The sequence below is a fragment of the Nymphalis io genome, chromosome 12 (assembly GCF_905147045.1).
Source record: "Nymphalis io chromosome 12, ilAglIoxx1.1, whole genome shotgun sequence".
In the NCBI taxonomy this organism is placed as follows: domain Eukaryota; kingdom Metazoa; phylum Arthropoda; class Insecta; order Lepidoptera; family Nymphalidae; genus Nymphalis; species Nymphalis io.
In genome coordinates this window covers 508,089-521,156 of record NC_065899.1, presented here as the reverse complement: position 1 = coordinate 521,156, position 13,068 = coordinate 508,089, and the positions used below count along the sequence as shown (strand labels likewise).

General features: G+C 33.2%; 1 protein-coding gene across 4 annotated transcripts; it reads left to right on the top strand.

Annotated features, from left to right (window-relative positions):
* The first annotated feature begins 439 nt into the window (after positions 1-439).
* LOC126772232 (E3 ubiquitin-protein ligase Mdm2-like) lies at positions 440-11,785 on the top strand. Of its 4 annotated transcripts, none has more exons than XM_050492506.1 (6): positions 440-661; positions 1,938-2,000; positions 2,709-2,771; positions 7,689-7,804; positions 8,293-8,481; positions 8,574-11,785. In XM_050492506.1, the coding sequence occupies exons 1-6, from the start codon at positions 634-636 to the stop codon at positions 9,012-9,014; spliced, it is 900 nt and encodes a 299-aa protein (XP_050348463.1). In that variant the 5' UTR covers positions 440-633; the 3' UTR covers positions 9,015-11,785. The 4 variants fall into 4 exon arrangements, with proteins under 4 accessions (XP_050348463.1, XP_050348462.1, XP_050348465.1 ...); XM_050492505.1 differs by having other exon boundaries at positions 2,706-2,771; XM_050492508.1 differs by lacking the exon at positions 1,938-2,000.
* The last annotated feature ends 1,283 nt before the right edge of the window (positions 11,786-13,068 follow it).

The following is a 13,068-nucleotide window of genomic DNA, read 5'->3' as shown; positions in this document are numbered from 1 at the left end:
ATTTTTTTATTCATTTTTTATTGAGCTGTGATATATATTTAAATTTTAATTATAATTTGAATTGAAGTAAAGAACTAACTTTTGTGGAATATAACAATTTGGTATACGGCAATATTAGTCCAACAGATTTTGGAACCTTCTTATTCTACTAAATTAAAATACTATATACCTTATATATTTTTTAAAAATAAAATATTTTTAAAAAATATATTTTCATAAAATTGCAGTAATTGAAAAAGTAAAGTACAAGTAAAACGCACCTAAATTGAAAAAAATGTAAAATTGGATATATCAAGTACAAAAAACAGAATTTTTAATAATAAATATCGAAAATAATGTATTAGTGAATCGTTTAAATATTTTTTTTTTATTCTAAATTACCTTGCATTTACGGTACCGGCCGTCCACGTATCAGGTAACACTTTGGGCATTAAACGAGTTTGACTAAAGTTTACTAAAATACAATACTTGCCACATAAAAGAAAAAAAAGTGCGTCCAATCCAAGCACCTAGCAAATTAGTTATACTTATCGTCCATTTAATAATTGAGTTTCGTTGAAATGTATTAAAAGAATATTCTTAAGAGTATATACATTGCAGGCTCATTATAAATTCACAACTTGTGTACATATTATGACTACAACAGCATCATACTCTCCAGGTACGTTTTAACCTATATTTGACTACTGTTTTTTTTTAAACTTCAAGTACAATGGTTACTCTCATATAAGTTAGTTAATCTAATACTTGGCTTAACATATATGTACGGGGCTATTAAATATGTCAAGTCAATATATTTAATTCTTTCGCCGATCTGCGTACGCGAGAGAAAAGTAAACAATACTGTGTATGTCATTATAGTTTTTACTAAATTTAATTATCATTTTGTTAGTTTTGTTCCTATTAGTTATTATTATTGGGTTCTTAATAATATCAGCATTCGATGAAGACTAATAAAATTTTTATTGTCATCGAAATTGAAGGATTTTTTGATAAAATCTGTTACTAAAACTTGATTAGAAATTTGACAATTCCGTTAAGCGTTAAAGCTATTAGTGATAATTGATAAAATGAGAAAAAATTTAAAACTTTGTATACAGTAATAATACTCATAGCAAACCGTACAACAGGAACATATGAATGGAATTGTTGTTAAATTAACTGAAGACTGAGACATACAATATTGTTTGTTTCATCTACCCCAGATTTGGTCAATCCATCCCCAGATCAAAAGATCACGAGATGCTTTACACATTCAATAGAAAATTATTATGGGTATAAAATAATTAATATATTATATATTTATACTATATTTTCTTTTTTATGTATACCTTTGTAATGTGATGTTTTTTGTAATAGTCTGTTTTTTTTTAAATTTACAGTTTGTTTTGTTATTGCCTTTTTAATGTGCCAGCAGACCTATCTGTATAAATAAATCTGTAAACTGTTGTTATATTTCATTTATATTTTGAATGACTGGCTTGTTGGTCTAGTGGCTAGACATAAGACCACAGATCACAAGGTCCTAGGTTCAAACCGTGGTTGGGCCAATAAAAAGTTTTAGTTATATTTTACTTACTATTGCATAAATTGAGTCGAGATGGTTTAGTGGTTAGAATGCGTGAATCTTAACCGATGAGTGTGGGTTCAAACTCAGGCAAGCACCACTGAATTTTCATATGCTTAATTTGTGTTTACAATTCATCTCATGCTTGTTGGTGAAAGAAAACATTGTGAGGAAACCTGTATGTGTCTAATTTCATTGAAATTCTGCCACATGTGTATTCTACCAACCTGCATTGGAGGGGCATAGTGGAATAAGCTCCAAACCTTCTCCTTAAAAGGGAGAGGAGGCCTTAGCACAGCAGTGGAACATTAACAGGCTGTTACTGTTACTGTTTTACTATGCATAAATTGAAGTAATTAAATCATTTCAGAACCTACATTGAGTCGTCGCTGTTCAACAGAGACTATCTTCAACGCTAAAGCCAGGATAATTGGTGAGTTATTATTACAGATAATATTTTACAAAATAAATTCAGTGTACATGTGTTATGATTAAGTTAGTTATATTAATTGTAACAATTTATATGGATATAATTTTCACTATTCGTGATAATTGATTATTCGAAGTTATTAGGTATTTTATTTTTTATAGTTTATTTAGTTAGCTTATAGTAAGGCCGTTAACAAAGAAATATCTTTTTGGCACTCATATACTGTACGTAGGTGACGAAAGAGATTGCATATGTTATAGATGATATAATCAATAAATATTAAGTTATTGGTTTGATTGAATTTATTTAATATGTGGGATGTTTTTGTTGCTAGCCGTCAAAATTAAATATTTTTTAAAATTAGTTTTGTATTCTCGACTTTATAAAATAAACAAAATATGTTCACTTTACTACTTTTAAAAAGTTTGAAAGTTACACTATCCTCCCAGGTATGCTTTGAATATTTTTAACTTTTGTTTATTAATTAACTTAAGGTTATTCAATGTTATTTTATTTAATCTTCGTAACTTGACAAGAGTGCCCAAGTATTTGAATGGTTCTGCTAGATATAGAATTTCTGATATAGAAAAGATCTTTCAAAAACTTTTTTGATAAACTTCCGAGTGATTAAACTAGAAAGTCATCTCCATTAGTATTATTAACAAATATCAGATTATGTATTGTAAATTGAAGATTGAAACATTTCAGCAGACCCTTCATGGAGTCGTCGCTGTTCAACAGAGACTATCTTCAGCATCCAGGGAAGGGAAACCGGTATGAAATATGTTTTTGTTTTTATCTCTATTTTTTTCCTTTATTCATATTGTTATGTATTTTATTTGCATGATTGTATTTATTATGTAGAAAAGAAAAGCTAATGTAATGCTAGTAGAGTAGTATTTTGGACTTGTATGAAATTTAGTGTGTGGTTTGAGATCCCTAAATTTTCTTTTTAAAAATCGATATGATCAAATAGGCATGAGAATTAATTTTTACCTTGATTAAAGTCATATATTTATCGTCAATTAACAAGATTAAATGAAACGTAAAGTTAACACCGGTTTCGGAATGTAGATTCTACTTAGAAAAACCGATGAGAAATTAAGTAGATTCTCATATATTTTTTTACCGAAACTATCGCAAAATTGACTCATTTTCCCGCCAAATCAACGCTTGATGTGTGACTAATATCGTCATTATAATTTGTATACAAGTTCAAACGTGAATCTTCCTGCTTTGTAGATGTTTATTTAGCGTTATTCAAAGTAATGAGTCAGCAACAAAGACGAGGAACATGCATTGCTTAGAACTTGTCGGAACTTGCACGGTGCAATAAACTTGTACGTGCGTGCCGAGTGCAGATACTGTTATCATCACGACTACGAAATATTCGCGACTCCGAAACCGATCAATTATTTATAGATTAATACAATAATGACACGTCATAACAAAATAACATTTCGAATGAAATTATTAATCAATCTAATATACAACCAGGAAAACATTTACTTATTGCCCTTCATTATTGTTATTTCCTTATCAGAATATATTAATTATTACCCTTTTAAATATTTGCACTTTGGACTTACACTTTCGTTCATATTTCAAAATTTTAAAAAATATTTAAGAAAACAAAGTGGTGTTATGTATTACTGTATCAAGCTCAAGAAGATATAGCATAGATAACGGTTTGAAATTAAACAACGAATTCGGTTTTTGACATTACATATCTATAGAAGACTTTTCTTTTTTTTTGCAACGAAATTAGCAAACCCCAGACTCGGTGATTACACTTTGAGTAAATTTGGTTTAAAACCTTACCATGTACATTGTGCATAGGTGAGCCCCATGCGCTCATCATGGGAATCAGATCATGTCGTTGATCACCGGCATAATGTTAAATGGCGGCATGGCGTCCCACAGGGTAGCGTTTTCGTTTCTACGTTATTCATAATTTATGTGATTACACCGCTTTGCAACTCAACGTGTACTCCAGAAAAACTTTCGGTAAAGATATTAATTAGAGCATTGATTTGCATCCATTATAGTGCTGTGATTCGATCATTTATATATTTACCGTCATCGAACAATTTTAAAGTCAACAGTCGTATTTATAATAATCAGTGAAAAATATACCTTACTTCGGCTGTTTAGTTAAACATTGCTTTCGCTCTTTCTGTCATTATTGATTTTGCATTCGAAATAAGAAGACACGGCATTGTTTAAGTAATCAACCGCTAAACTCGTGGTAGGGCTTTGTGCAACCTCGTCTACCACCGTCTCATCAGATATTCTACCGCAAAACATCAGTACTTTGTATTGTTGTGTTCCGTTTTGAAGGGTAAGTGAGCCAGTGTAATTACAAGGGGCATAACATCTTTCCCAAGGTTGGTGGTGCATTGGCGATATAAGCTATGGGTAACATTTCTTACAATACCAATGTCAATGGGCGTTGATTACCCCGTACCATCAGGTGGCCTATATGCTCGTCCGCCTACATATATTATAAAAACAAAATAAAAATAAACAACGTATACATAAATGTAAGGCCGAATATCTTTAGCTTTGGAAATAATATTTTATTATAGAACTTGATTCAGATTTATAAAACTTTATTCAGTTCCGTATTTGTTGTGTTTTTAGACAATAAACAACGTCATATGTCTCTAAACGCGACCCCCAGGTTGAAACGATGCGTTAGGGGAACACACGTGCCTAAACTAAGCTCTACAGTAACAGTAACAGCCTGTTAATGTCCCACTGCTGGGCTAAGGCCTCCTCTCCCTTTTTGAGGAGAAGGTTTTAGAGCTTATTCCACCACGCTGCTCCAATGCGGGTTGGTAGAATACACATGTGACATAATTTCAATGAAATTAGACACATGCAGGTTTCCTCACGATGTTTTCCTTCACCGTCAAGCACGAGATGAATTTTAATCACAAATTAAGCACATGAAAATTCAGTGGTGCTTACCCGGGTTTGAACCCATGATCATCGGTTAAGATTCACGCGTTCTAACCACTAGGCCATCTCGGCTAAGCTAACTAAGCTCTATTCGGACGGATTCCATTGAAAACATCGTTTATACATAGCATTCGTAATCCTTAACGATCAATGGCTACTTATCTATTGACAAACTATATACTTGTTATATTTGTTTGACTTTTTATATATTTTGTACTGTGTTTGTTTGTTGTAATATATTTATTTTAATATAACGTTACTAAACCTAGTAACAGCTTGAAAAATGTTTTACTGCTTTACTTCTCGTCACTCGAGGAAAGGTTTGCTAGCCATTCCACCAGGCTGCTTCAATGCGGTCAACAATTAAGCATATAAAATCACAGTGCTCTTTGCTTGGTTTTGAATCCGTAACTTTGTGTTAAGATTCGTGTTCTAATCACTAGCCCATAAGGGCTCTTTTTGATTAATACTTAAATCTGAATGCATTTGTATGTATGTCACATAGGTTTAAAAAAAACTTGCATGATAAGTGATTATTCAATTGTCCCGGAGTATTGGCTCATACGACAGTGTCGATGGTATATTTATGGAATGGAGTGACGTTGTATTAACATGTGTGGTAATATTGTCAGATTTGTTTGTTGGATGCCCTGGTCTGCAGACTGGAACCGACAGGGTCTGGTATAAAGGATTGAATCCGAAGAGCGCTGGATCGTGGAACATATCATGCTTGACCTTGCTTATGGGAATGCTGTAAAAATATTCCTAACAAAAAATTTGATATGTGATAATATAGCAATTTTAAACTATACTATATAAATATTAAATTGTGAATAGAGATACGAATTATGTTTCTTTTGACTGTAAAAAAGCAGTTCCAAATTGCACACCTCATAGAGAATGCGCTGCGCGTATTTTGCTGCAAGTCCTCGGGTGTTGTAGGTGTCCATAGGCGGTGGTAGTCACTTTCCATCAGGTGAGCCTCCCGCTCGTTTGTAGCCGCTTACATAACTTGACTTGTTGAATTAAAAAGTAACAGCCTATAAATGTCCTAATGCTGGACTATGATCTCGCCTTTTGAGAGGATGGTTTTAGAGCTTACTCCACAATGCTGCCCCAATGCGGTTTTGTGGATACACCTGGTAGCGTTTTAGCACATATAGTACATTAAATTTAATAACATGAGCTTATTTAGTACATTTGTTTGTATTATACGAAAAACGATTCTATTGAGCTTCATAAATTTTTTTATTTGTTTGGTTAATTGTAAAAACATAACTAATTGCTCTTGACACTTGTCGAAAATCACTTATCCGACATATCAACAAATTTAACATTACCAAAGAATAAATTTGAAGCTCGTGGTAAAAATATCAATAAATAATATATAAAATACTGTAAAGGATATATATGTGATAAGGTGAGACGTAAGAGCTTTTCATAAAGGATACATAAATGTAATTTTATTTGATTATTACATGTTAATCGACGAAAAAGAGCAGCTACTGAGTTTCTTTCTTTCTTCCCATTAGAATTTACAATTTAAACCGGTAGTATCTTTTCATTAAATTTAATCTTTTAAAATGACATGAAATTTTATTATACATATATATTTATAAAACAAAATTTCGTCTCTTAACGATAGAATACTTTATTTCCCCTCGTATATAGAATGAAATATCAAAATATACATATGATTGATATGGATTGAGGACGAAATTTGTGTCTGTTATTGAACTAATTGTAAAGCTACCACCGGTTTTATTACCACCGGACGTTCGAAAGAAGCGGCAAGAAAATCAGCAGTTTCTTCTTTTTATTACATTAATAAAATTATACAGATATGTTAATCGAAATATAGAGAAAATGATTGAGGTGTGCAATTTTTGACTTTCCAAATTTTTTAAATAAACTTTTTATCATCTATTGAGTGTTCTAAGAACATAATTTAATATTTTTAATTGGTCGTTAATTAGTGTAGACATGTATTCGTTTAATTTTAATTGTTAGATATAGAAATTTGTTAATTTAATATTATTCTATGTTGTTAAATGTAATTTTGTTTTTTTTTTTTTTATATTTATATTGTGCACATAGTTTGACAGTTTAAAATACATAATAGTAAAAATTGTGTATAATATAATTATACATTGATCGAAATGAATCAAATTTGGCGGTTTAGTCTCGTTTATCCGATCAACAAAATATATATGCAAAAAAAAAACAATATCACCTCACTCCCACTATTGCATCACTTTAACTTTTATACTTACCACCATCTAAAATCCATATTCATTGCCTCATAGTACCTTACCATGAACCTTAGTCATAGCAGAAATATCATTACATGAACATAATGAGGTTCCTAGTCCCTCCACCACACCAACCAACTTTCCGACATCGTGCTCGAACGCTTATGAGGGATAAACGAGACTACTGCTTAATGTTACTGTTACTTATATTTGTATTTGTTTACAATAAGTTCAAAATATTACAAAATTATTTAAAAAAAAGACAGACAGTTAAAACAGTAAAAAAATAGAACAGCTAAAAAACAACTTATTCGAAAAAAAAAAAACTTAAAAAAAATATATTTACTTTAAAAAAAAAAGTTTGACACAGTGAAGGGGCACGCGTCGCACGGAAGCATTACAATACACAAGACAACAGAATGGCGAAATATGAGAGTCGAATGTTCCCTGTTTTTGAAGATTGTGGTATTTGTAGATTTTGTGCGCGACACGAGTGACACAGAGTGGGGCAGCGACGAGCAGGGAGTGGAGTTCGAGCCCGTCACCGACACGGACGAGCCGCTCGCCGGAGACACCTCCGAGCTAAGCGAGGTGCGTGCAGCCGACCTGGCAAATTCAAATTGCGTCTCAAAATCATTGATTCCTCTTCTCCCTCATCTAAAACGACATCATCAGTTTTCAATACTTTCCTGAGCAACATTAAGTTGATTTCTAGTGACAATATAACGAATATAATACTTTAACTTGATGCTACCATGAAGGGTTTTGTGCTAGCCCGTCTGCGTAGGACCACGCACTCGTGTATACCACCAAACAGCAATACTAAGTATTGCTCTGTTCCGGTGACCGAAGGCTGAGTTAGCCATAAACACACACAAGAAACATAACATCTTACCAAAGTCGCTGGTGCATTGGCGATCTAAGAAATGGTTAATATCTATATAATATCGTCGTCCTATTTTATTTAAAAAAAGTTTTGCAGTTGATCTCGATGGGGCGCCACTTGCCAGTAATTTCCGTTAGAAAGATACAATTATTCACCATCAGCTTCATTTGATGTTGTTTTGCAATGTTTCCAGAACGAGATAATAACGACGAAGGTGGTGGAGGTGGTCGTGGGCGACGACGGCGAGCTGCAGCTGGCGGACACGGAGTGCACGGACAGCAGCAGCGACAGCGAGCTCGACCTGCACGACTACTGGAGCTGTGCCCACTGTCGGGCGCCCAACAACAACCCGCTCTACCGATATTGTCAGAAGTGCTTCAATGTGCGTACTGCGCCACACACTCGTCTATATTGATCTTTAACTTTGCTTGTCTATGATACTGTTATGATCAAATTTTACCTCCTACGATTCAGGTTCGCAAAAACTTGTTCCCGCCGAGACCGCGACCGAAACACAAACGCAAAGCGAGCGCCGAGCCCGCCGACGCCCTGCGCCCGCTGTCGCAGGACTCCGGCGTCGACTCGCTCGCCGGCAGCCAGGTCTCCGCCGGCCTCAAGCGGCGCGCCGGCTCCGAGGACCGGCTCGCCAAGCGCAGCCGGCGCGACTCGGACAGCGACGCGGAGCGGTCGGACGGCGCCGGGCCGGTGGCGCCGGCGCGCCGGTCGGCCAGCGAGCCGGCGCCGGACGCGTGCGTGGTGTGCGTGTCGCAGCCCAAGACGGGCGTGTTCGCGCACGGCCGCATCGCGCACATCTGCTGCTGCTACACCTGCGCCGTCAAGATCTGGAAGCGCGCCGGCCGCTGCCCCGTCTGCAACTGCAAAGTGAGTAACGTGCTGCGGGCCGTCGTCATGTGACCGGCCCGGCCGGGCCGTGGCGGGTGACCGATGTTTCTGTACAAATGTACAAATCGTATTAAAAAGAACCGACTAGGAATATTGAGTAGGGTAAGGAATTAGTTCTCTTTTAGGCGTTTTCAAACATTGTAAATAACTTTCAATTTAAAGAGCTGCGCAGACTCAGTACAGAACAGACTCGTATAAGAACTTATTAAACGACGCGGCGCTGATATAGCGCTTCAGTTTGAGAGTTGACAGTTCAGCGCCGGGGACACGCAGCACGCGTGACGTCTTGTAATAATTCGGTATCTAACGATGTTTTTAATTTGCGTTCAATTTTATTTATTTAAGTTACTTTTCAATTTACATGTGATACTATAAATGAATATCCGGCATCATAATTATGGTAGCGTACTTGCTTGCATATTAACAATAAATGTTACACGAAGCGAATTAAGAAGAATATTAGATTTTCAAATTTGTATACGTTCATTTGTGCGTATCCCATTAACGCAATCCGTCTGAGCGTATTTATATTTTTTCTCTAACATATAGAATAACTTTTTACATAAACAATTATCAATATAAAAACTAAGACCTAACTTTAATACTTTGACTAAAAAAATGTTTAATATTTTCTAGAGATCGCAGTGAACTAATAAAACTAAAAACTGAACGTGGACTAATATAATCTTGTATATATTATGATACCGCGGCAACAGACCGTAAATACAGAATCTTATGATAAAAAATAATTTTAATCTCATTATACAATAATTTAATGTAAAGAAAAACATGAATATTACATTTGAAATTCAATTCGCAAAAGTCATATTGTGAGAGAGTCATAAAAGGAATTATAATTAATATAATTATAATGAACATGGACGGTAACAAACTTGAAAATCTAATATTTTATTCTGTACTCGCTTTAAATATATGTTTCAATTACATTATCAAATGAACACACTATTAACTCGGTCATTAAACTTTACCTAGAAAATGAGAACTAAAATATAAAATAGCTTAGTTAGTTAAATCACTAGAATAAAAATTGATTAATTTTTTTTATTTGTGATAAATTCTTATAAATCTATTTGTTAGTAATTGGTCAGATAAAAGAGAGTAATATATTATTTTTAATTATAATAAGTTTAGGTTCATAGAACATTAACTGCGACAAAACGTAACTGTTCATATTATTACTATAGACAAGCTTATAAACAGATATAGCCATATGATTATATCTTCATGATAAATTTAAACATTAAAACTAAGGAAAAACAATATGGACAAAGGTATGTATGCACATCAGTAAAGCTTAATATATAAGTGGCAGATAAATTATGAGCACTCGGTAAAGCCTGAATAAAAATGCTGAACCTGCATCGGTCAGATATTTCATTATAAGCTGCCATTGATCAAAGATCATTCAGATGAAATGGGAATTAGTTAATCTGACTATGATCAGTGTTACAGAAACCGGAGATCAAATTTTAGTGGTGACCACATAGACTGCTCACGTTATCAGTGAACTGGAAACGGAATGAATGTTAGTATTTAATAATATATCCCATTGGCAGAGGAGTAAAGATGAACGAAACTTAGGTTACATGCGATTCGCTCTGCGGTGTATTATGTACTACAAACAGTTCTTGATTCTTGACTCCATTTATTATCCACTTCAATTTTACTTCCAAAGTTCGCTGCCAATCAAACATCAAAAATTTCGACCAATGAAGCGATTTCAAAGTCAAAGTAGTTTATCTTCACTACCGCCACTGGTACCGGCTGCAGGGTGTGATATAATATAATACTCGTTGGCTATACTGTTTATAAGGGCGACGCCGCGAAACGTGGAGCGTCACATCTCTGATATTGCGCCCAAGATTGCCTCGACAATTAAGCACAATATAAATTTAATTTTAAGGTCTAACTATTCGAAACTAATTATAAAATTAAGTCTTCGACGACGATATATTCCACCTTAAATATTATTTCCTTTGTAGATAAGAACAAAATAATATTGTTGAATTTTGTTGAAATTTAATTTTTTTTTTATTTTGAATACGGAATGCACATAATAGAGAGAGAGAGAGATATAATCATATTACCATACAGTCGTCAATGTCGTTTCAAATATAATAACGGGTATCAGTAAAATGATACGACATTTGTTCTGAATCGTATTAATGGCATGCTTAACTATATTGTTTTAGAATAGAAACGTCTTAATATAAAATGAGCGTTTACAGCATAACAGCTTCATGGAATCGCGTTAAATACGAAGTGCCATTATAGCGGGAAGCACGATTATTTAGTTCGATTTTATTTAATACAAACAGTTATAGTTCATCTACTTTATTTGTTTATAGATGACAACAGAATATTCAATTAGTTAGTATGTTAAATGTAAATATTACGAATGATTTTTTAATAAATTTGGGCAATATTAATAAGGGTAACGTTAAATAAAATTATTCGTAACAGATATTGTTTTAGCATTTGTATTCGGTGTCTTTTGTAATGGTAAAAGGCTTTATGGGGGCTATCATAACCACCGAGGTATCCTCTTGGCTTCGCCATTGTTTGTGTCGGTAATTGTAACTAATCCCACCATGAATAAAGTTAATTGAAGTCTATTCTCATATTTCATATTATATTAGGTTAACGTTTATATGGCACATATTGTAAAATTATATATTTTACGTATAAAAAAGAATGGAATCGAAAAAAAGTAATTCGATTAAAAAAATAAATCATCAGATAATAAAAGAATTTTCTTTCAGGAATAACGCTTTTCATTTTCCTTACCCTTCCTTATCAGTTAATTAAAAAAATATTGTAGCCGACACACCTTGATAGGTCACCTGGCTGCCATCTGGCAAGTTATTACAGACATATTGTTAAAATCGGTTTTTAAAAAGCGTAAAATTGACTAATTTGCAATATGCTTTTTTAGCTAATTTTTTATTATTATTTTTTATGAATCTATAACTTTAAAGGGCTTGCACCCAGACCAGATACGAAATTAAAAAATTAAATTCGTGGCCGGACCAATAGTTAACACCTGCTGATAAAGAAAAAATGACTTGCACACTGTGGTTAGAATTAGAATAAGTACCGACTATTACATTATTTTTAATATGACATTGTTATTTTCTCCTATTTACTTCATATAAATAACATATTTAAATTATATATTAATATATATAGTTTGAAGAAGTGTTAAAAGTACTGATACAGGTTGACATAAGTTTATAAAAGATAAATGAAATAAATAACAATGTAAGATAATAATCTTTTATATTTATAAAAAATATATATATATATATTTATTGATTTTGTGTATGTTTAGGAATATATATTTTTTTGTTTATAAATACTATTGTGTTTAAATAGCTTAAATTATAAATATTGAAGTTATTAATGTATATGATTATATTTTTTTGTTTGAATAATATATTACAAGAAAATATACGATGGAAGTGTAATGTTTTGTCAAACTATAATATAAATAAAGATATATTAATGTTACGTATCAGTCTAATTACTATTCAATAACGGCCTTATTTATAAACCGGTGTTATTTATTTGGCGTGTGTTTAATTAAACACTGATTTCTCTTTCTGTCATTATTGACATTCGAAAGAAAAATACATCGACCATAGTATCGCTTAAATAATATTCTATTTAAGTTAATAATGCAATTTACAACTTCTACAATGACAAAACAATCAATTAATTCCAATTATATATATTATTTTATCAATAATCTTCCGGCATTGTTAAGTCTATTCTTTATTGGCATGTGTTTCATGAACTATGTATAAGATTTGAATATTTAAGTGTAGTTTATAGTTCTATAGGAAGTGCTACTGGGAATAAAGCATAAGTTATTCCACGAGTATGCTAGCAGCTTGTAAGTATATATCATCAGTATGTATTAGATTCTTAAGAAAACTCGATCGCTTTTTGGTAGTGGTACCTTATTTTTTAACGCTAGAAAAACGCGTTCCTCGTTTCCCCCACGGGAACGTTGTGGGGCGGGTATGTGGAGCTCGACGATGTC

Bases quoted from the DNA above. Each gene is read 5' to 3' on its own strand.
- LOC126772232 (XM_050492505.1), top strand. From the start codon at position 634: ATGACTACAACAGCATCATACTCTCCAG. The intron at 662-1,937 runs GTACGTTTTAAC...AAATCATTTCAG, and splicing joins AACAGCATCATACTCTCCAG to AACCTACATTGAGTCGTCGC. The intron at 2,772-7,688 runs GTATGAAATATG...TGGTATTTGTAG, and splicing joins CATCCAGGGAAGGGAAACCG to ATTTTGTGCGCGACACGAGT.